General features: G+C 39.9%; 1 protein-coding gene across 4 annotated transcripts in view; it reads right to left on the bottom strand.

The window, feature by feature from the left end:
- Window positions 1-25,381, bottom strand: part of DYNC1I1 (dynein cytoplasmic 1 intermediate chain 1) — a 269,847-nt gene that overhangs the window by 104,612 nt on the left and 139,854 nt on the right. For all 4 annotated transcript variants that reach the window (XM_077765365.1, XM_077765363.1, XM_077765364.1 and 1 more), the window contains 4 exons: window positions 18,862-18,951; window positions 11,711-11,873; window positions 9,637-9,736; window positions 1,251-1,376 (listed from right to left, as the gene is read on the bottom strand). In XM_077765365.1, coding sequence (XP_077621491.1) covers window positions 1,251-1,376; window positions 9,637-9,736; window positions 11,711-11,873; window positions 18,862-18,951 — 479 coding nt within the window. The remainder of the gene's footprint in view (window positions 1-1,250; window positions 1,377-9,636; window positions 9,737-11,710; window positions 11,874-18,861; window positions 18,952-25,381) is intronic.

The following is a 25,381-nucleotide window of genomic DNA, read 5'->3' on the forward strand; positions in this document are numbered from 1 at the left end:
ATTTTCGTGGTAATTCAGTGAACTTCTTAAAACTGAACAAAATTAGAATTTTGTGCTTCTATGTTTACAGAAAGAGCATATCAAACTGACAAATTTGATAATCTTAAAAAAAAAAAGAAAGAAAAAACTGTTCTTATTTCAAAGGTCCAAAAAATAGGGGTTATTTACTATGGCGACCTAGACTTCTTGTTGTTTTTAAGATCGTAAATTAGAAAAACATGGCCAGAGTTAGAGGGTACTCAATCAGGTTGAAGCTGGGACTTTTATTCCAGCAGCTCCTGTTCCCCAAATTATATCTGATAATGTTCTAAAGTCTAAACATATTTTAGTTCAAAATGATACCCAGCTCTTAGATATAAAATGTCACCAAGCTTCCAAATATCAACAGGTTTACCCACCCTCCTCAGCTGGTGTATTTGTATTCAGAGTAATCGGCCACTCAGTACCTCTGAATTATAATATTTGAGGAGCTAAAACTTTGAGCTGGTATGTTTGTTTTGTATTTTCCTATGCATAATCACAGGATAGAAACATTAATAAAGGGGTTGGTGTATTGGCCACTGCGGAGGCCTATTATTTAGGCAGAGTCATGGCAACAAAGTAAGGCTGAATGTGTGCAAGTGTAAAATACATCTCAGCCTGTATTATGTTGAATAGAAGAGAAGACAAATGTGTCAAAAGACACAAGGAGTAAAACATCCAGAACTGTTTGAAATGATCTTCGCACTTGCAAACTGAAAACAACATCTGCATTTCTCAAAATTCAAGAAAGATTCATGATAAGAACTCCCCTACACCAGCTACAAAAATTTTATTAATTGGAAGCAAGATGGCACCTGTAAACTTAAAATTGGCCAAATCTGAACTATATCTCAGAGAGAGGAAGAAACTCAAAATATTAGTGATCTGAGGATGTCCACGTGGGTTGGCAAGCATCTGTTGCTGCTAAGCAGAGGAAGTGGTACACCAGGATTTCTTCATAAGTGTGAGCTCTTTATAAACTCATCCTCATGGGGCTGTTGTAAATAGAAAGAAAATGACACACAATCCCCAACTGGGCTTCCTAACCCTTTGGAAAGAGTTGCCACTTTCCCCAAACGTTAGGTTACTGTGGGGGAATTTTCCAAAACTGTCAACGATTCCATTTTTAAACTGGGTTCTTCCTCTCCACATAAGAAAGAGGCAAGACAGCCTGAATTATATTTGGTCTAGTAGGAGACGTAAGTTATTTTTACTATGCTGACTCCTACCTGACAGTGGAAGACGTATTCTGGTGTGGTTTTCTTAAACTTCATGTTCCAGACCAAGGCCACTCCATCGGGTTCATGGGGAGCATCTTCATTGTTGTTGTAGGAAGCAACCATCAGCTCGGGGTACTGGATGGAAAAGTTCACAAGGATGAATTGTCGAGTTGCCAACCCAAGGAAAACTTCCTTATTCTGACAGACACATGCTATATTCCATAATTTAAATGGCACTTATTTTTTAAAAATAGTTTATTGTCAAATTGGTTTCCATATAACACCCAGTGCTCATCCCCACAAGTGCCCTCCTCCATGCCTTTCACCCACTTTCCCCTCTCCTCCACACCCTCCATCAACCCTCAGTTTGTTCTCTGTATTTAAGAGTTTCTTATGGTTTGCCTCCCTCTCTGTTTGTTACTATTTTTCCCCTTCCCCTCCTCCATGGTCTTCTGTTAAGTTTCTCAAGTTCCACATATGAGTGAAAACATATGGTATCTGTCTTTCTTTGACTGACTTATTTCACTCAGCATAATACCCTCCAGTTCTACCCACGTTGCTGCAAATGGCATGATTTCATTCTTTCTCATTGCCAAGTAGTATTCCATTGTATATATAAAACACATCTTCTTCATCATTCATCAGTTGATGGGAAGTTAGGCTCTTTCCATAGTCTGGCTATTGTTGAAAGTGCTGCTATAAACATCGGGGTACATGTGTCCCTATGAATCAGAACTCCTGTATCCCTTGGGTAAATTCCTAGTAGCGCTATCACTGAGTAGTATTTTTAATTTTTTGAGGAAGCTCCATGCTGTTTTCCAGAGTGGCTGCACCAGTTTGCATTCCCACCAACAGTGCAAGAAGGTGCCCCTTTCTCTACATCCTCGCCAGCATCTGTTGTTTGCTGAGTTGTTCATTTAAGCCACTCTGACTGGTGTGAGGTGATATCTCAGTGTGGTTTTGATTTGTATTTCCTTGATTATGAGTGTCGTTGAGCATCTCTTCATGTGTTTGTTGGTAAATGGCACTTTTTTTTTTTTTTACATTGTGGCATACTTAGTACCAATGACTACTTCAGCCTCTTAAAATCTGATGTCTGCTTCCAGTGTTCCAGGTGTGCTTACCACAGTCACCGATAACTACCAAACTGCACACATTACTGGACCTCTCTGCATTATCTGACATTTGGGCTTCTCCCTCCTTTCTCTTATATTGGCTTCCATACAATTTTTCTCACCATTCTTTTTAGTAGCTATAGGTTTTTCTAATACCTATATTCCAGTGGAGCGGTGGACTGTTTTCTGCCCTTTTTAAAAATCTCTGTCCATACATTCTCCCTGGGTGATCTCATCTACTCCAATGGCTTTAATAAGCATTAATATGCTGACAGTGTTCAAACCTATATCTCCAGGCTTGATTTCTCTCTCAGCTACAGGTTTTTTTCACACTGGAGATTTCTCCGAGCTATCCATAGACACATCAGATGCAATGCATACAAAATACATAAGAATGAGCTTATTGCCTTCTATAAAAACCTCTTGCTCTTCTAATGTACCCTCCTTTTGGTGCCTTTTACCTAAGATTCACCTAGCGGCCCAAACCAGACACTCCATGTTCATTTTTACTCCCCATGTACTGTGTTTTCTTACTTCCTCAATACCGTTCAAAGGCATATTTTCCTTCCATCCTCAAAGTGAGGGCCTCCTAAACTAATTTTTTATCTGAATAAAAGCTACAGCTTCCTAAATGGCTTTCTTTTGCAAGTTTTCCAGGCCCTACCCTCACCACTCCATTCTCCATCCTTGGTTAATTTGACTTTACAAAACATACATTTGGTTAAGTCACTCCTCTGCTTAAAAATCTTCAATGGCTCATCATTACTCTCAAGAGAAAATCCAGGTCATATAGGGTCCTTCATGATCAGTCATTTTCTACCTTCTTTGCTTGATCTCTTACCACCTGCCCTCTCTCCTCCACCCCCAGACCTCACTGGCTAGTTCTGAGGTTCATAGGCACAGCTTTTTGCCTAGGAGTTTAATACTCACTTTTATTGGAATGCCTCTTCTGTGTTGTTTCTACCATTAACTCATTCTTTTTTTAATGTATTTATTTTGGGGGAGAGAGTGCATGAGCAAGGATGGAGCAGAGAGAAAGGGAAGATGGAGCAGAGAGAAGGGGAGAGAGAGAGAATCCCAAGCAGGCTCCACACTGGAAGTAAGGACCCTGATGTGGAGCTCAAACCCATGAACCGTGAGATCATGACCAGAAACAAAACCAATAGTCAGATGCTAAACTGACTGAGCCACCTCGGTACCCCTAACATTAATTCATTCTTCAAAATTCAACACATATATCAAGTCCTTCAGAGAATCCTAACTTTCCACCACCCCTCCTTGCTTCTCATCAGCTCCCTTAGCATTATGTGTGTTCCCCCGTTAAAGTATTTGTCAAACTGCACTATGATGTTTTCCCACCTTTGTCTCTTATTAGTTTGTAAGTTCTCTGAGTGTAGGGACTAATTTTTATTAACTTTTAAATCTAGTGTCTTGTAACTCCTAGCATATAATCAACTTGTGTCAAACTCTGTTAAAATACAGACGCTTTTTTTTTTAATTTTAGTGATTCTGTGCTCCGTAAAAAGACATTATATTTAATCCTTTGTTGTCAAATAATGCCAACAATTAAAGGCATAAGTACAAGAACCACAACAAAAAAATAAAAAGGACTCTAACGTGAATAGAAACACCTGCTTACCCTGTGTGAATTCTGTGCTGTGTGTGTAATTAAACAAACTGGGGATGAATCTTGTGAGGGGTATTTATGATTTAGAATACATTTCATGAAAATTCCATTCCTACATGGCATTCCCATAAGGTGGCACCATTAAAAACAGCATCAGGATGGTAGCAGATTATGTCACTCTTTGCTCATAGATAACTTAATTTTGCATTCTTTTTCACTACACGCACGCGCGCGTGCGCGCGCGCACACACACACTTCTGTTAGAAGATAGTCCTTATAACTTTAAATATCAACTTTTTTTCTATCAAAAATGATTAAACCTAAGTCTTCTAGGTGGCTTTATTAATGTTTTCAGCAGCCTCAGCTTAAGAAAGCTGCAGGAAGTTACGACTGGTTGATGCAGAGGAAGTAATCATTCTTTATTAGAAAATGCTCCTCAGTGGCTGAATCGAAAGCCCATTAGGAAAGGTCTTTGACTCAAAGCCCATTCAAAGAAACTAATATCCAGATAAACACAGAAGTCTCCAGACTGTCCATCTGAAGTTTAACTATGTTCCATGTGAAAGGCAACTCTATAAACACCAACAGCACTACCACAGTGGCCAATGAGCAGCCAGGTGTGTCTGCAATCATATCCCACAGCTTCACATCTGGGTCTCATAGTTGGCTCCCACTTGTAGTTTTTTTTTTCCTTTTTTCCATTAAAAATAGTTGAAATTATTTGGCTTTAAAGCTCCTTTTGAAAATAGGAGAGTTTTAGTAAAATGCCAGTGAAATGCCTTTGGCGTAATTTCTACAACTGGCATCATAAATCCTAAAGATACTGATTTAAATCATATCTCATGTAAGCTTTTATGATTTCAAAGTTTCTTCTTATGTGTCTTTTCCCGTTGTTTGTTTGAACATGAATAGTCCTTTTTTCTTACTCTCAAATGAAAAATAAATCCGTGAACAGTTATTTAAAACTTGAATATTAAAATTATGATGTTAAACGGAATATGAACAACTATGGAGTTTATAATTACTCATCAGGCTGAATTATCTAATCTTTAACCTAGGAGAATTTTACTGGAGATTACCAGATCCGCTCTCAAACTATTTGTTCTTACAGAGAAATAAAATCGGACATTTATCAGAGAAGAAGAAACCACCATGTTTTCGAGGCCTATTATGTGTCAGATACTGAGTTCGGTGATACATTCACTCATTGAGTCCTTGCCTTCCTCAGGAGCAGAGGTGGCTTTCCCAGCCTTACAGATGAAGAAGCAAGGGTCTCAGGGTAAGTAACTCGTTATGAGTTATGTTGCTAATAAACAAAGAAGTGAGAGCCTTACTTGAGGCTTCAAACGCCATGTCCCTTCCAGTCCACTGTGGTGTGTCCAGTGCCTCCTATGTATATGTAATTCACTGCATCAGGTGAAATGTGGGACAAGAATGTCAACAATAACATGCTTTGCTCTATAGGAGCTCACCCTTAAGTAGAGGGAGTTAAAACACGTGTATGAATAACTATAATGCAAACTTACAGGCAGAGCATAGTATGTGCTAAAATGCAAGTGTAGACAAGGCTCCTTAGAAGTACAGATGAGGAAAGAACCACCGTAGTTGGGATGGGATGTGGCAGGGAAAGAAATTGGAAAAGACTTCTAAGAAGAAAGGATCTATGCAGAGGACCTCGTCAGTGGGTAAGTTACTGGGAGAGAAGAGAGGGGAATGTGGCCGAGGGTACAACTATGAGTGCAGGAGATTTCTCTCGGTCATCTGCCTGGTTCATAGCAATTCTCTCATTTTTGGAGATTCCTTCAATACACAGGTATCTAACTTCTCAGGGACAATTAGTTCAGTGCAGGGTTGATACTTGACCCAGCACAGATCGTATCCTCTGAACTGGCTATGGTAAATTTTGAACTGAGACACAGAACCTGTGGGCTGGCACGTGAGTCAGGTTATGACAGCATCTGTTGCTGAAGTCCCTCAAGTGGCCCAGATTTCTACGCTTCCTGAGTCCCAGTTCTTCTTTTCAATGCATTTCCTAAGTACATCGGGGCCTCCCCAGTAAATCCCCCTTTTTGCTCATGCTAACCAGAGGTAAAGTGTTCTTAACTAATGCAATGTGGAACATATTCAAGAGGTTTCAGGCTGTAGCAATTGACTGGGAGGAAGGTTATATGAAGGTGTAAGTCAGCAGAAAGAGCTGGAAATGCATCTGGGCATCCTAACAGACGTTGCTGAGTGCAGGCTGATGATTTTAGACTTTACTCTGAGGACAGTAGGAGTTCTATTTAGCAGCTACTAATACTACTGCCACTACTACTTTCACTACGATGCCACATTTATTGAGCACTTCCCATGTACTAGATACTTTTTAAGTTCTACTGCTTTAAGTGCATTAACTCATGTAGCACCCACAGTAGGCATATTTGTGAGGTATTATTATCATCGTTTTATGAGGAAGCTAAAAGCAAAGAGAAGCCAGGCAACTTGCTCAAGGTGATACCGAGAGTTTATAAGTAATCATTACGAAAATCAATCTGGTCAAAGTACTTATAATGACACAACAGTGTACAGACTGGAGGTAGAAAGACAGTTAGGAAGCCATTTCCTAAGATAAGCAAGAAGTAGAGGGCATGGCATAAAGTCCGTGTCAAGCCCCACCTGCTAGTGGATTTGGACTGGTATCGGTGGGAGTCTTCTTGCCGCTGTAAGTTTGATTGGATTTGGAAACGAAATGAACTATCAGAGATTACTCGGATTTGTATCTTGGGTAACTGCAAGGTTGAAGGATGTAATTTACATGGGAGAGGAGTATATACGGTAGGAGTAAGGTCATGCACGTGGTTTTGTACAAGCCTGGAAAAGCTATCGTGTGGTATGTGGACAGTATTACTGACTCACACTGTTCAGCAATGGTCAGTGAATGACAAAGCTGACAGAATAGCCCAAGTGCCACCGTTTCTTTCAGGGAATGATGTTTGATGGATATTTGACAAATGTTGTAAAGTTAAAGTGTTCTAACTTGAGAAGCCCAGGAGATCAAAGCAAAGTCATGTAGAAACCTTACAGTTTCTTCCTTGTTCTCTCCTCTGTTCCACTCAGGTGAACCCCCTAGACATACACACCACTACTAGACTCCAAGACTGTGTCTCCCCCACTCTTCTTTCTTAATATTACTGAATTGCATCAAGGTTCATTTAGAAATCAGCAGCCCATAACCATATAAATCGGGTCCTTTGAACCTCATAAAAATCTTACGACGTAGGAGCTGAGGATTCCAAATCCTTTTTCTCATGCTCCATATACAATATGCTTTTCAGAATCACAAACCCCTTCTCTACAGTACAGATGAGCAGGTTAACCAAAAATGGTGAAAAGTACATGCGGTCTCTCTGTGGTAGAGTTTCTGCCCTTTACATTTTGACTTCTTGCAAAAAACCATCACACAGAACCCCACGTGGAAACAAATCCTTCCACGGCCAATATGGTGGTCACACCCTGTGGCCAGGCAGGGACCAGCCCCACTGCTGCTTTCCCCGCCAATTCCTCAAGGAGCGTTATCACCCGACCCGGGCACACAGTAGAGGTTGCCTTTGAGGAATGTGTCAGATAAGGTTCCTGTGTAATTTCCAGACTCAGAACAAGTGAACAAGCCGAGCTAAGTGTTTCCTCAGGCTTGGATCTAATTTCTGTGCATACACCCGAGAGTGCTCACAGACCACCCACACACTGGCGGGAAGTGGCCGGGCCAGCCCTGCTTATATTAGTCTCTCCGTGATCATGCACTGTGTGCTCTGTTTGGATGTAAAAGGAGGTTCAAGAGGAGAGAACACTGGCCCACTTGGTGGCTGATGACAGTCTCGTTGTGACGGATTACACTCCTCTTCAGTTCTCCTGTTCTCCAGTAGGATTAAACGAGGCTCTTCACATCATCTGTTTCACAGCTCTGCCTAGAACACACTCCCCTCCCCTCTATTTGTATAAATCCCAGTCTCCCAGAGACAGAGCCTGCTCTTGCTGTCTGCCCCATATCATTCAGCACTTACAACCTCTCTTGGTTCCAGATTCAAAAGTCCTTTGTGAAAGGCAATGGTAAAGAGAATAGCCCTGAAGTGCAAAGGACTTGAATTCAAATCCCCACACTACCACATTCTGGCTGAGTGATTCTTAGTAAGTTACTTAGCTTCTCGGAGCCTCAATTTCTTCAGATGCAAAATGAAAATAGTAATGGTGGCTGCCTCATCTGAGTTACGAGGCTGCAATAAGGTAATGGCTTCAGAGCAGTTGGCACAGTGCTTAGCGCATAAGAAACGCAAATTAAAAGTTAGCCATGATTTTTAAAAAAAGTTAGCCATGATTATGATTCCCCCCAAAAAACATACACTCTAAGAAAACAGAAACTATGCTGCACATACATGCCCAGAATGTATTCCTATTTTCCTCACTGCTATTATGTCAGTGCGGGAAGGAACACAGCATGGTTGTTACAAATATGGGCTCAGAGGTCAGGCCACCTGGGTTCAAACTCTGGCCACCTCACAACTACAGCTAGGCTGTGTGTGTTTGTGCACATTGTTTAACTGCTCAGTCCTGGGTAACCTGCCAAGTAGTTGAGTTGGCTCTTCAGCAAAGTGAGTTTTGGTAAATTTGCCTACTTTCACTCTGAAGAGCTCACTAAGGAACATAGGCTTTTCTCTTATAGGCAACAGGGAGTTTTAATCCAGGGAGTGGAGTGATCGGATTTGCATTTTAGAAAGATAATATGGCTAGGGGTCCAGAGGGAAAACGATAGCTGAATAAGCATGGATGGAGAAAGGCCAGTTAGAAGGTTAGGAATATCACAGATGTAAGGTGATAAATATATGAGTGGAGAAACAGATTGTCTTGGTGACAGACTGGGTCTGGGAGATTAAGGGGGAAGAGTTGCTAATGTTAATGATGAAAGTTCTACTTTAGACCCTTGGGTATACTGTGATGTCTTTAACTTAGAAGGAATGTAGTAGGAAAAAAGTTCAGATATGTGAAAATAATGAATTAGTGATTACAGATTCTAGGAGACACCTGAGTGGATCTGTCTGGTGTTAGGAGGGGGATGGGAGGATGCCACGTGATGGTTGAATCCATAGAAGTGGAAGAGATCTCCCCCAGACAGCATGCTGGGAGGAAAAGGAGAGGCTGGGGGCACGACCATGAGGGCCACAGCAGTGTACAAGACAAAAGAAGTTTCGAGGAAGTCTGAGAACCAGCAGAGAGTAATGCTATGGAACTCTATGGAAGGATATTGGTTTTAGAATATGAGGAAGTCAACTAAGCTGGATGACAGAGAAATCAGGGCAGATGAAGGCTTAAAATAGCCACAGGATTTGATGCATAGGAAATCACCAGTGACCTTAATGATCAGTTTTACAGACAGTTTTACAGACAAGATGGCCTGGCTCCTTGTTTGGTACCTAGCACAGAGTAACAACTCAATGTATATGAATAACAGAGTGCAAAATTTAAACTGGAAGTTTAGTAAAATGGGAAAGAAAACCAAGAGGCATAGAAAAAGAGTGTCGGCTAGTGAACATATCTAAATAACGGAGAAATCTCTCATTTGTAAAATACAAATGCCCTGAGGACACAACCCAGTTTGTCCCATCCCAGCAATAATTCTTACCTGCAGAGACCAGTCCATGCAAGTGACCACTCGGTGCTTGGACCAATGCTCATCGTAGAACTGACGATTGAAAGAAAGGTTGGCTCCAGCCTGGACATCCCTAGAAGGGTTTAAACATCAAAGACAAATATGCTTCAGAAAGGGGCTTCATCTCTGCTACTTACATGGAAAGAGTGAAATGGCAAAAGCATGGCACTCCCTGAGGCCAAAGCCTCAATTTACATAGCAAACACTGATCATAAATAAATAAAGGTGGTGTCCTTTATGAAAAGCCCTCCCTAACCTGGCCCAGGAAAGATTTCCATGTGTTGCTTTAAACCTGGTATGAAATGTCAAATAATTATCTGACACTCACCTTGACCAGTCCCTAAAGCCTTCTCTTCCTCCTAATAAGTTCTATCTTGAAGCAGAATTTACTAGAAATCTCCCAGCTATCAAGGGAGCACAGCCCACTTGGAGATTCTTTACTATCAATACCACCTCATCTCACCTTAGACCAGAGATGATATGCATGTTTCTAGTTACCTGTAATATCAGATTGGCTGTAACATTGCCTCCCTGCTCAATAGCAAGTGATAGATTTTATCACGAGACAGGCATAGTGGAGAGCAGGGGATTCACCAAAAGTAGTAGATACTTAAAACAGACCAAAACATCATCTGGGTCCAGGAATACACTTTGGCCACTGTTTGCTTGGGTGATTGATACTCAACTGGCCACAAAACCTCCTTTGAAGAGCCCTGTACTGGTCATGCATTTGCTCTGAGTGCAGATTGAGTAGTGCTTCTTCTGTGCCAGCAGCTTTTGGATCTCCACAAAAAGCTGCCTATATTTCTTCAGCATCAGTTCAAAAATTTCTCCACAATCAGTTTCTTCTGTTCATTTGTTGCATCCCACTGCCTTGCATCCTGTATCACTTATACGGCCCTTGTTCAGACGGCGACTTGGCTCCTGACTATTTACTTGGGCTCCAATCAGCTGATTTAGGACTTTTTTTCCCCCCTGCTAACCCTTCCTCAACTCCACCACTGCAAACTCAGGCAAGTGGTATGCACACCCAAGTAACTGCCAGGCACCCAGAAGGAAACAGGGCACAGAAAATCAACTGAGCCACAGAGTAATGGCTTTTTCAAAGAACAAAAGCATCTCATAAAGTGTATATGCAAACTATTAGTGTCTCTACAAAGTTGTCTAATGATGTTGTTAACTGTGTAGAATATTTCAGAAGCTCATTTTGAAACTGTTTTTGGAGTCTCTGTTACATTCCCTTAAGTATCCTCAGTGATGATACATTATCCTTTAAGAATGTATTTGAATTTTAGAAACAGTAAAAAGCCAAGTCTGATGAATAAGACAGGTGATCACAACTTTTCATATTGCTCTTGACCAAAAGAAATCAGTGGCTCTAAACCGGCTTGCTTTATTTCTTTAAAGCTCGTAAAGTACCTCCCAGAATGCCCGGGTGATGGTTGACTGCCACTGCCTTTTACATTACATGTGCTGCCATCTCAGAACAAGGCATTTGGGGGATCATTTGCTTTTATTGATTAGTTTTTATTTTATCTTTAAACATATCCCTGTACGTGTGTTTCCTACAAGACATACACATATACTCATGGTATCAAAAAGAAGAAAAAGGTTGCAGTCTCTCTTAGCTGTTCCCAACATCAGTGAAGGGCTCCCATATCTCATGTTTATTTTGCTCAGCTTCCTGTTTGCTTAGACATCAAAAATAGATCTGCTGGATATAACACAAATCTCCTTTGCTGCTTATAAGAATGTTTTCTCAGAGGACAATGTACGTGACTCTGCCAGTCTCTATCACCTGGACTGTTCCCCAGATATCAAGTTCAAAAGCATTTCACGGAAGCACATGATAATTACAGGGAAACTCTAAGCCAGAAGTTATAACCAAAGCCCTTAGTCAAAGCTGTTCAGAAAGATCAACCCTGGAATTTCAACCTCCTCTGATTTGTTTGGTTTGAGATTTGCCTAGTCAATACATAAATGAATTTAGAATCAGCAAGAATTTATCGCAGTATTTTTTTTTTAAACACACACTCAAGAAACTAACCCATCTTTTTCCTCTAACTCTCGACCGCTGTAGTCAAAGAAGATGTCAGAGTCTTCTGCTAGTGCTCTTTCAATTACCCGTATTGTCCGATCAAAAAAGATGAGAAATTCCTCTGAATGAAGGATCTGCTGTTTTTCTTCCTCTGTCAGCTCCCGTGGAGGGGCTTTTAAGTAAAAGAGATTGTTAGGGAAGAAGAAAAGGACAATTAAAAAACATTTCAAGAGGAATTCAACTCTTTTTTTAAAAGTATTTTTATTTATTTCTAGGAGAGAGAGAGAGAGAGAGAGAGACAGCGTGAGCAGGGGAGGGTCAGAGAGAGAGGGAGATACAGACTCTGAAATAGGCTCCAGGCTCTGAGCTGGCAGTCAGCACAGAGCCCGACGCGGGGCTGGAACCCATGAACCGCGAGATCATGACCTAAGCGAAAGTCGGATGCTTAACCGACTAAGCCACCCAGGCGCCCCAAAAGGAATGAAACTCTTGAAAGACACTACTTACCAGAAAAGGAATCAGACAGTGAAATAAACCATCGTTAATATTGGTTCTAAATAACTCCAAAGATTATTTAGAACCAAACTCTAAATAACTCTAAATTCACACCAAAGGTTTTTACAGATGTCTCCCCTGCTAATTACAAAAAAAGAGTTCATATCTGGACTAATTACTACTTTGAAGAGTAGAAAAGGATTACAAATGAAAATAGATTGGTGTTTTTTAGCAATCAGTTCTGAATGTTACTTTCTTTAAAACTGAACTTGAAAAACAGCTCAAACAGTACATAATAGAAAAATCTATAAAACTATACATACTGGATACTACTGTAAAGCCGCACATGTGGAATCACTAAGAACTGTCTGTAGTATCATCTGGGTAGCATCTTTCCTCTCTCTGCTAGATACATTTGTTCTACTTTAGATGGGTAGTTGGTAAGGCTGGCTGACTGTTACACAGGTTGTACTCAAGAACTGAAACATGACCTTCCAACCTGCTTTCACCTGAGATAACTTCTGCTTTTAAACAAACATGTGGAATGAATGAACACTTCTAGAAGACACCTCAAAATCATTTTCATGCCTTTTTTTCTAGCATGATTAATCTTACTGAACTAAATTTGAAGACACAAAATGAGGAAAACGAGATGACATAATTAGCAGTACGTCATAGTGTCTGAAAGTCGGTTCACCTCAGAGTCACGATCGGGCAACACAGGCTATTCCTTGAGAAAGAATTAGGAACTCCCCCGGACTGAGAAGCCCTCAAAGGTAGAAACTGTCAGCTAAACTTTTGTGGTTCTTCAGAAACCCCAGTTCAACTCCTTTGCAGAAAGCATTCAATACACGTTTGATGTATTACTTTCTGTCGGACCAGAAGGTCCTGGAATTTAAGTGAGAGGAGGAGGGGAGTGCAGTGAAATCAGCACAGAATTCCTAGAGGGGTCTCTCACCCACAGGCTTGCCCAAAACCTCCACTACCACCCCCATAACCATTTCTACCTGGCCCCTTGGTCAGAGAAACCATGCAGGTGCAGTCAGTGGCCGCAGGTTTTATGGAACTGTGACTAGTATCCTGAAGCCATTGTCCTGAGAAAACTGAACTGTCCAGAAGCCCTCCTGCAGAGCCACGGATTTCAAGCCTTTAATGTTCAGAATGTCTTCCCCTTCTGACCTTCCACTCCCTGATCTAGACCACAATGCAAGAGATCTGGCAGGTCTCCAGAATCTGTATTTTTACAAGAAACGAGAATTATTATGATGCAGTTGGTTCACACCTTGAAAAATGTTCTCCAGGCTATAGCAAAACATGATTCACCTACTATAGCAGATGCTCATTTCCCAAAACAGTTTACACTGCAGTCTCTAGTAGCCCTCCTTCTTTGCTGCTGAGCCTCCAGGGCCCTTAATATGCTGATGTGTATTGAGACTCTCCAGGAACCTCCATCAACACCTGCTGGGCAGAGTTGCTGGTACACTAGTTTGAGAAAAGGTGAAGCTAGCAATGTGTGGTATAAATAACAAGAACTCTGCAAAACCAACCTGGAATACAACATTGACTCTGTCCTCTGATAACTTTGATTCTTTAATCGATTAAAGCTCTCAGAGTAGCGTTTTATCTATAAAATGGGGTAATGATACCAAAACTTTAAGCCAACCATCCAATAGTTAGTAATTAAGTAGTAATTTATTAGTCTACTTTCTAAAACTCCCATGAATGAAGCATTTGGATTTTTCACTCTCATGTAAGTTCAAGAAAATAGTAAAACTACTAAATGTAACCAAGCAAAAGGGGGAAAAAAACCCTAAAAACCATTAGGTTCATTTTGTTTTGACAGTACTGTCACATAAATAAATAAACTTCACCAAACATGGGATACCAAGAAGGTATGTCTTATTCTAAAAGCTATGTTCAGATCTTAGTTACTATTGATGGATGACTTGAGACCCATCTGAAATTAAGCAGAGAAATGGGAAGTTTTTCTCCGTATTCTTTTTAAAAATAATATTAAAAATATCTATTCTATTCTCTGTTTATCTTTTTGAGATACTTCTATTTCACCTGTTTCTCTCCTTACAGGTCTATTACCTTGCATAAAAAATAGTATCTGTGTAATTTTCTGTAATTTTTTCTTCCCTGTAGCTTATTGTCACTTTGATCTCAGCTTTCAAGACATACAACTTCTTCTCTAAGAGAAACATAAATGGCTGATCAAAGTGTATTTGCAGAGGCCAAGTTCAGGTAGGTGAAGCAGTAGCCTCTCCAGATATTATGTTTGACAATACAATATTTGGCTTGAAATTAAATTGCTACTGAAGCAAAACAAAGGATATATTTTATATTAAGCTTTGATGTCTAACAGGGATCAAATGACATGATTTGTTAGCATAAAATAATAAGATGCATGTGCAGACAAGTACTTTTAGAAAGTCATAAACAATATTTAACTTAGGAATTAAATAGGGCTGTGGTTATTTTTGATAAAACCCCCAAACCTCCCATATTTAAAAATCTTTAAATTGATAAGTGTTGTTATAATCTAATGAAAACATAATGGAGTATTCAGGAACCACAACCAGAGATAAAACCTCCCTAGACATCATATTTCATAAAAGAAAATTCATTAATGGAATCCACAAGGTTCAAACTACAAGCGCAAACAAATAGAATCAGAATTGTATCCCTCCAGGCTAACCCCCAAATTCTCCCTGATACATCTGTTTCTGCAGCTTTTCTCCATCCCTGACACCTAATGAATTATTTTCAACATGTTCACTGCATGAAAATGTATGAATTAATTTAATAGCAAAAGGCACATCAGAGCAAAATATATAATTTTTGGCACTGACAATAATTGGTGTTTCTTATTAAGTTAAGCAGAGCTATTATAGCAGGTTTGTTGTTTGTTTTTGCAACACAAAACATGGACTATTTCTGCCAAGCGCTGAAAATATGTTATGCATGTAAAGTGGCCTTTTTTTCTTTAAAAAAAAGATTTCTTATGAAAAGTCGAACACATAGATATAACTAATATGTGATCTAAATGACAAGACAATTTTCATGTTTGCTAAAATTCACCTGAACAGTTATATTTAGCTTGAGTAACAACTATGAAAACGATGTACTGAATTCATGAAATCTGAAGTTTAGAAGGTCGTCTAAGTCTATGACTTCGTCGTTGCAAGATTAAAATCTAGTATACATTTTATTTCAGAGTAGACTGTTCATTCTTTTTTACTATAGAAATGTTAATTTCTCTTAGGTTTGTATATGAAATATTTGTATATGTGTCTTTATGGTGATTCTATCCTAGTTGCTATGCTTTCTTGAGTTTTTAAAATTGACCTTAATAGGTACTTTTCCATTTATTTTTTGCAATTTACCTAGTAACTATATATTATATTTTTTTTGTTCCTGGCTTGGGGGATTTTTTTCTCTGTAAAGCTATAAAATTTGTAATGAAATTCACAATTTATACTGAGTATTTTGCCATCTTTCCTTGAGTTCCAAAGCTATCTTACAAAAATATTCATCTCAGAAATGTCTTGTTTCAAAGATACAGCTTTGAGTTTCAGTACAAAAAATGAAATCTTTTAAATATTCTTTAAGAGTACATGTAAAAGACAACAAATAAAGAAATAAACTTCCACATAGCTTAAATATTAAACCCAACTAAATAGAGACAGTGGCTCTTATGGGATTTTATAGTGAAATCATTTCATAAACATGAGTAAGAAAACCAAACCAAACTAATAAAGAAGGATATCCTTCTCTGAAGTTAATGTGAGGTTTATGAGTTAATGTGCATTTACAAGAGTTAGGTTTCCAATTCTGTTGTTTTAAATCTCTAAACACGAAGATAACAGAACACATACAGAAATTTCCTAAAATTTGATAAAAAGCTATAATGTACCTGCTGTTTTCTCTGCTCCAATGTGGGAAAAAAAAAAAAAAGGAGTGAAAACAGTAAAATACCAAAACCTTATTTCTTTACTGTTCAGTGTATTTTGTTATCACATGGCCAAAAATGTCAAAACCTAGTGAGCACTGATTTTTCCCCATCTCTGTTCACCATTTTTTAACTCCAAAAAAGGCTAGATTTCTCAAAAATGTGCTCCCTGGTTTGAAACCGTGGATGTCAAGTTTCAGCCCAGAGCAAATTTTTATGGCTGAGTAATAAATCCCTGAAACTCAAGGTTCATAAGGGAAGTGCTGACACAGCCCTAACTACCATGCAGCCGTGTGAATGGCGCCATGATTATATCTGCTAGAGATTCTTTAAAAAGTTTGCAAAATACTGTCTTGCTTAAAAAAAAAAAAGCCAGAGAGAGTTTGATGCCAACATAAACATGCTTTTAACCCATTATGTGCTAATTTGCAGAAAAGCCATTAATAGAGAAAAAGGCACACATCACAGCAGTGCAGGAAATGTACTTCAAACTCCTTTTTGACTTTTAACAGGACTTTAATCAATTCCATGAAGCATGAGTAACAGTTAAAACTAGAGGGTGTTTTTGCTCTGAACTTAAGAAGGGGGTTGCAGTGTGTTGCCAGAGAAGACAGTTTGGGGATGGGGTGGGGGTGGGAGGGAATCTGTGTCAAGACACACAAAAGACACCTTGGCTCCTTATCACCCAGAATAGCTTAAGGATACTTTGCAAGAGGAAAAATCTTTTATTTATTTTAATAAATCCTGACTTATTTTGTCTCTTGCTATACCTGTGTTGATGATATTCTATTCACCAGCTTTAAAATAATGTTCTTAAAATTTCAGGTAAAATCTTTTCAATCAAATGCATTTAGACTCTGTCAGAAAAAATAACTTGTGCCTTCTGTGGATGCCACTGTTAAAGAGGCTGAATCTACTCTCTGCCCTTAGTTGTAACCCAGAACTTGACAGTAATCAAAATCACTCACTGAGTGATTCAGCCTGAGCAGGCTGAAGTGAGTACATATGATCAATGTGTACTCATTCCTATAAAGGTCCCCAGTGACAACTGTGTGCCACATACCATGCTGGAGCCACAGGCATCTTTAATTCAATTTAAAAATTTTTTATTTTAGAGAGAGAGAGAGAGAGAGAGTCAGGAAGAGGGACAGAAGGAGAGAGGTAGAGGACCTTAAGCATGCTCTATGCTCAGCGCCCAGGGATGGATGGATCCCACCACCCTGGGATCATGACCTGAGCTGAAATCAAAACTCGGATGCTCAACCGGCTGAGCCACCCATCACAGGCATCTTTAAAATTTAAAAATCAAATGGGTTTCTAATTAAACTTCTGTTGATCTATATTTGTGACACTTAGCAGGGAATATGGAAGAATATTTTTAATTTTTTTTATAATGTTTATTTATTTTTGAGAGAGAGCGTGGGGGAGGGGGAGGCACAGAATCTGAAACAGGGTCCAGGCTCCCAGCTCTCAGCATAAAGCTCAACGCAGAGCTCAAACCCATGAACCGCGAGATCATGACCTGAGCCAAAGTCCCACGCTTAACCGACTGAGCCACCCAGGCACCCCTGGAAAAAATCTTTTAAATCTACACTCTGTTTTCAGACATACTTTGTTTGTCAATAAGAATGATGATTTCAAAATTCTGTTATCTCCATGGGCTAAGATTTTTCAAAGGGATACAAAATTAGATTTTTAGGGAATCAGAACATGTAGGATTTATTGTCTTTCTTTTTTCTCCCTTATTTTTGACACTCAGTGCTACGTCAGGATGATACCATGATGGTGAAATGTATGGTCTTTGGAGTCAACTTCAAATCCTGTTCATGCACTTATATAGTATGGATCCTTGGGTAAGTTTCTAGACCTCTCTTTCTGGTTCTCCATCTATAAAGTAGGAATAATAATAGTATCTGCTTCAAAAACATGTTTGAGATGTAGATAGTATCTGTAAAGGGCACAGGAGAGAGCTGAGTACACAGCAAGCCCTTAATAAATGCTCATCATTATTATCACTGGAACATGGAAAGTTTTGTGCTTCATACAGGCAGAGCTGTGGAAGAACACTTTGAACCGTAGAATCAATAGTAATGATCTCTGTTAATGTTTCTGTGCAGATCACATGAATAAACTTCAGAATTTATTAACAAAATAATTACACCTGCTGCTTCCCTTTACTAGTATCATTCTGAATATCTGACGCAGAGAACTAGGTCACATGACAACCAATAACAATTACCTTATGTTTTCACTCTTTAGTAATAATTTTACTGAATTGTGACTGGACTTGTTGCTGGAATTGTGGATAGCTTGTATTTTATTTGCTTTTTTCTCTCACGCATGAGAGAGTGGGTGAGGGGCAGAGAAAGAGAGAGAGGAAGAATCCTAAACAGGCTCCCTGCTCAGCATGAACCCTCACATGGGGCTCACTCTCGTGACCATGAAATCGTGACCTGAGCCAAAATCAAGAGTCGGATGCTTAACCCACTGAATCAACCAGGCAGCTCTCTAATTTATTTGCGTCTATCAGTCAAAAAATAAACGATTCTTGCTTTGGGGGTTACAGTTTATGGGGCTAAGTGTAATGTATTGAAAACCTTCCACATACAGAGTGTGCATTTAATTTTTACTTACCAGGATAGCCCCTTGCGTTAGTAAGAAAAACAACAATAACAATAAGACGGTGCCTAATTCACCCCCCATACCCTACCTTCTGTCACCTCCTGGTTCTGGTCCTGGTTTTCCAGTTCTGAATCGTGGCCAACCTTAGGCTCTACCATTTCCTCATCCTCTTCATCCTCTAGAAAAAAGAAAGAGAAAAATGCATTATTTTCTTTCCTTCAAATCAAAGCCTTTGGTTGATGGTGGGAGGTAGGGCCAAAGGGTAAAGTTCCAATCATTTAGGGCAACTTCTAAGTAAATCAGTCCTCAGTGAATGCCCAAGATATATGTTCATGAATATATGAATAAATTCTCTCCAAACGGGGCCTCTTTGAAAGTCCCCCAAGCTGCTGAGAAAACCGCCCGAGTCGGCACCTGCTCACATCCATCTCCAGGCCCCTCACCACATGGGATGTCTTGGAATTGCCTCTCTGACCTCTGAAGCTTCTTCAGAGATGACCCAGGAACAGATCTCAAAATGTTTCCACCTGGGGCACATTCTCCACACGGAACACCTGCTGTACAGACGACTCATTTCCAATTTAATTCTCGCCAAATTAATTTGGTTTTGACCTACAGGAAAGGGTTAAATACAGGTCTGACCCCAGGTCAAATGCCATTGGCAAGTAAACAACCAGGGGGTAGAGCCCCAAAAGTCATTGCCATTGGCCTGGGAGAAAGCAACCAACCCAAAATCGCATTTACACATTCAGAGCAGCTCATGCATTAATGTGAATTTAATGAGCACCAACAAATGGACGCAGTCGGCTACCACCGCCAGATGTTATAGTGCCCTTCCTGCCCTATGCAAATGTGTGCTCATTCTGTCTGCTCTCAACCTGCTTTTCTTAGAGGCCCCTTTCATTATAGAGTGCTTGAAATCATCAGTCACAATGTAGAAGATGTAGGGGAGAGCCAAGGTGTCACAAGAAAATCCAGCGTATAGAAATAAAATGATAAAAAAATTAAAACTTGCTTTCACAGTTTAAAAAATATGTTATCTTCTCTCGTAAGTATAATATTCACTGTAAGTTGATTATTTCATTGGTTCAAATGGAATTTAAAAGAAATGACTTCACTTCCTCCCCGACCCTACATTCATTCATATATTCATTCATCCATCAAATATTTATAGACTTTGTGTAAGATCTCAAGCTCTATGGGTAGTCTCATTTCCATCATAATAATTCCTGAGATTTACATCAACTCAAAATTTCAACCCCAACCACTTAGAGAATGCATTATAAATGCATACCTAAATGTCCCCAAAAATATCTGTTGCCTGAAAATCAACTCCAAAAGTCTGACTACACTAAGCAAGTGATCTGGGGAAGAAATATCAACTTTAAATATTTGGATGCATAAAGTACAGCTTTGCAATTTAGATATTAAAAAATGTTTAATGTAAATTTTGATTGTAATACAGTGCTCTAAATGCATGTGTATAGACTGTGGAACCAACCTAATTACTTTATAACCACACTATATACATATCAGAAAGAATGTAAACACTTGTGTTTTCCTGCTTGGAAAGTCATGAACAAAATAGTCACCTGCATCTTATGTATCCTGATCCAAAGACCTAATACAAAGCCTTAGGAGGTACTAGCTGAAGGTGAGCCTCCTCTTCTGGTAAACTTGGGAGGAGGGAGAATCTTCAAAAGGCCACCAATCTGCTATTAAGTGGCTCTATTTCTGAACCTCCTAGAGCCATTTCTGTATTATTTTTTTTTAACTTTTAAAGAATTCATTTAAATTCAAGTTAGCATACAGTGTAGGCTTGGCTTCAGGAGTAGAACCCAGTGATTCATCTCTTACATATGACACCCAGTGCTCATCCCGAAAAGTGCCCTCCTGAATGCCCATTGCCCATTTAACCCACCCCTGCATCCACATCCCCTTCAGTAACCCACGGTTTGCTCTCTGTATTGAATAGTAGTGACCTTTCTTTAAACTTACTGGATTTAGCAGCAATGCCCTGACACTTACAAAATGCAAGTAAAATAAAAACAAATACAAAACTGATAGGGCCTGTATTATGGATTGAATTGTGTTTCGCCCTCACCCCCAACCACATATTTGTATGTTGAGGTGCTAACCCCTAAGGTCTCAGATTGTGACTTTATTTGAAAATAGGATCATTGCAGATATATTTAGTTAAGATGAGATCAGACTGGAGTAGGTGGGCACCTAATCCAATATGACTGGTATCCTTATAAAAAGGGGAAATTTAGACAGAGGCACACATAGGTAGAATGCCAAGGGGAGATGGAGATGTTTCTACCAGCTAAAGAATGCCAGAGATTGTCAGCACACCACCAGAAACTAGGGCAGAGGTACAGAACAGATTCTTCCTCACAGACCTCAGAAAGAACCAACCATTCCAACACCTTGATCTCAGAATCACCTGGCCTCCAAAACTGAGACTTTAAATTTCTACTGCTTAAACCACTCAGAACTGTAGTACTTTGTTATAGCAGCCCGAGCAAACTAATACAGCCAGTAGAGTGCCTTGCTTTCTATGACCCTAATAATGTACTAGAGAAGATTCAGGAGATATATCATAATAACACCTAAGACAAGGATGAATGCTCTACTTGAAAATCTAATTTGTTTATCAGAACTTGGCACCACCACCCTAGTTTTATAGGTGAAGAGACAGATTAATCTCCCCCAAAGAAAGTCACAACTGCATCAAACTTAAGTTTTGTCTGGTTCTGCCTGTTTTCAGATCCATGATCTGTAACCATCAGGCATATTGCCTCCTTCACCACAGCATGACATGAGGCCTTAAGTATAAGCAGGTCCAATGTTCAGTGGCAATGTAAGGAGGCTTTAGGGAGGTTCTTCGAGGTGAATATGGCATGGCCTCCATAAGAATCGCTCTTCTACTCCCAAGAGGCAAGTACATACAAAGCTCAGCTGAGGAGAAGTTAGGGGTCACATTCTGCAGAGCATCCACAGTCCATTCTCATCTTCATGCTGGAATCCACTTCCCTGAGGTGAGACCATCAAAGCCTAGCACAAAGCATTAATTCCCTGGGCTGAACAGATGCACAAGTTGGGTAAGGATCAGCACATCAAAGGAAGTAATTGATCTGGGTCTGAGGCTGGAGTCTACATCTTGCAGGCCCCCTGATTTTACATAATTCATAGAAACTCCTGGAAGCCCTGTTTCTTCATATGCTGAATTGGGATAATAATCCTTTCTTAAAATCCAGTATTGTTGTAAGAATAACCAAATAAAATAATTGATCTGAACTTATTTTTTTAAACCAAGATAGTTGGGGATGCCACACACAGACACCTTCAAACAAATATCACTTTCACTTGTATATCAACCAAACATTTTTGAGCACTTACTACATACCAGGTGCTGGGAATACAACAGGGAATNGAGATAAGGGAGAAAAACAACAAACAAATAAACAAAATATATATTCTATCGGGTAAATGTTGTGGGGAAATAGAAAGCCAGAAAAGGAAATTGGGCATGCTGGTAAGGTGAGGAAGAGTTGAAATTTAAAATACAGTCATTAGGAAAAGCCACACCGAGGTCACATTTGAGCAGAAACTTGAAGGAGTTAAGTGAGTGAGCTGGGTGAAGATCTTGGAATACACCAATAACAACAGATTCTTCCATCTCATCTGTGGACCCAGGGGGTGCAATGGGTCATGGTTTAAATTAGCTTATTATCAGTTCCATTGATTATAGAAAAAGACTGTGTTTTTTATTAGAGCCATCTGTTTGTACATTGTCATCTTCTAGTTCTTAAAATGTACTCTTCCCATCTTCTAGTTCTTAAAATGAAGTCAGTTTCACCGAATGACTTCAGTTAGTATTACACAGTATCAGATTCTTGGGGCACCTGAGTGGCTCAGTCAGTTAAGCCACCAACTCTTGATTCTGGCTCACAACAGGCTCTGCGCTGACAGTATGGAGACTGTTTCAGATTCTCTCTCTCCCTCTCTCTCTCTCTCTCTCTCCCTGCTCCCCCCATTCATGCGCTATCTCTCTAGCTCTCAAAAAAAATTAAACATTTAAAAAATAGTGTCAAATTCTCACTTTTCACAGATATAAGGGTCTTTATTTTAAATATTCGTTCCTGGAAGAGTCAAAATGCAACATCGTGACAGAAAATGGTCTATAAGGGCTTGGCTCTAAGGAGGGCTATGTTTGCCATAGCAATGTGTTGGTTTATACATAAAGTATGCAGGAAAAATCACAGGTTATCTAATTATTTAAACAGAAAATTCTTCTCCAGAGAATGTTTTTGATTAATTTAAGGAAACCAAATACTTGCTATGTTTATAATATGTGCAAAGTCCTACAATGAAATACTATGAATAACAAATTAAAAAAATAATACCTGACCTTTTAAAGTGGTTGCAAACCAGTTGCAGGCATTTATTTTTTAGTGGCCACAGAATTCTTTGTCTTTCAACCTTTTAAAGACACAGAGCAAGTGTTTCAGTGAATTTGTTAAGGAAATAAAACACAAGAGACTGGTTCGTTTCTCTGCATACTGATATGTTTGCCTTGCTCAGCAAAGAGAGTATATTTTTCTTTAAGACTCTGGTTTCCTTTCTGGTGCAATTGGAATTACTTCTGTTGAAACCATTTTGAAAACAGTTAAATAACTGTAAAGAAAAGGATTTATGTAGCCCCGCTACAGACTACTGATATATGAGTTGTGCCACTAATTCATACCTGGTTACATTTCCTCTGAGATTGCAGGGGGAAAAAAATACCACCCATGGATGGTTTCCTGTACCAGGTCTACACAAGAAATTAAACTAGTGGCAGAAGTTAATTACCTGTCAGTCCAAGGGGCTAATTTCAAACAATGGCATCTTTTAAACACTTCATTTTATTTAGCACCCAAATTCTGCCATCCCTGGTGGCTGCATTCATTCTTTTCAGGTGGGGGAAATCTTTGGAAACCACTGTGCTCCTCCTAAGATTTCCTAAAGGTCTAAGAGCAAATGCTCACATGTTCAGTGGGAACCATGCATGACACACTTAGCACAAGGCCTGACCCTCTGTGTGAGCCCTGGAAGGGCTGTTTGCTCTACCAACCCGCGTTTCAGAATGAAGTCAAGGTTGTCCATTTACACACACTCCCTTCCTTTAATGGTTGATTGGCTCTGATGGCCTCGCAGAGTTGAGAGTCGGAAGGGGAGTGCAGTGGAACGTGCGTCACTGCCTGGGGGTGTCCCTCCTATAGTACTGGCATATTGGTAACATGCTGAACCCCTGCTTTCTTTTCCTGAAGCCCAAGGGGAGACACCTTCCTGCTCCCCAGCTCCTAGTGGCCAGAACAGAGGCAGGATCTGAGCGACAGTCAGACTGGATGCTCCTAACTGGGCCTTTGTCTTTGGAGCCAGGAGGCAAACTCAAGGGAACAGTAAGGATTAATTTTTGGCTGCCTGCCGTAGTAGCGGCAACGCCCGACATCCTGGCCAGGTTGTTCTACAGGTCCACAGTCTGGGTCTCCTTGGTCTCTGCTCCTTTTTAAGCCTGTTCCTTCTGCCTCCTGTTGATCCTGTGAGCACCAGATTTCCTTCCAATAAATCTCACCAGAGGCGATGTCAACACCAGATTTCCTTCCAATAAATCCCACTGGACTTAGTGCCTGCTGCTTGCAACCAGAACCCTGAGCAACACAGGGCGGCCCTCTGTGAAGAGAAGGGCTTGTTTTTACAAGGTCAATGGGTTTTCGCTTTCCTCTGCTCTCCCAGGGGCTGCAAAACCCCAGGATAAGAGGGTCTGAGTGCCCAGCCCTCATCCTTCCTCCCCAGCTTCTGGCTATTCACAAGGGGGCTCTGGCCCCTCCATGTATGATGGTTGAGTCTGGTCAGGTGGAGGAAGGCTGTGGGGAGCAGAATGGGCCATTTCACTCTACCCTTCTTGATTCCAAAGGGCATCTTGAGGGGCTCCTGGGTGGCTCCGTCAGTTAGGCATCCAACTTCGGCTCAGGTCATGATCTCACGGTTCCTGGGTTCCAGCCCCACATCAGGTTCCATGCTGACAGCTAGCTCAGAGCCAGGAGCCTGCTTCAGATTCTGTATCTCTCTCTCTGACCCTCCCCTGCTCACACTGTCTCTCTCTCTCAAAAATAAATAAAACATTAAAAAATAATTTAAAAAAAAATAACAAAGGGCATCTTGCTGTTGCCAAAGGGAAAGGCAATATCACATGACTTTGAATCGAACAGGCTAATGACTATAAGATGTACAATTAGTTTATGTACCACTTAGAAAACTGATTACTTCTAATTAAACTATAACACCTCATGAATTCTAACGTGAAAAATTGTGAATGCTGGAATTGATTAAATAATTTGTGGCTTAGCAATGAAGAGAAACTAGCTTTCAAAAGATAAAAGGGATGGCAAGGACACAGAGTCAGGTCTAAATCAAGCTTATTTCTCTACTACTACCATCAGTGAACAGATTTGGAGACACAAAGGCACTTAAAATATATATATATATATATATATATATGTTGAAAGCAAATTATATAAATATACATATGTTTATATATATATATATATTTATATTTATAT

This window comes from Crocuta crocuta, unplaced genomic scaffold (assembly GCF_008692635.1).
Source record: "Crocuta crocuta isolate KB4526 unplaced genomic scaffold, BGI_CrCroc_1.0 scaffold14, whole genome shotgun sequence".
NCBI classification, from domain to species: domain Eukaryota; kingdom Metazoa; phylum Chordata; class Mammalia; order Carnivora; family Hyaenidae; genus Crocuta; species Crocuta crocuta.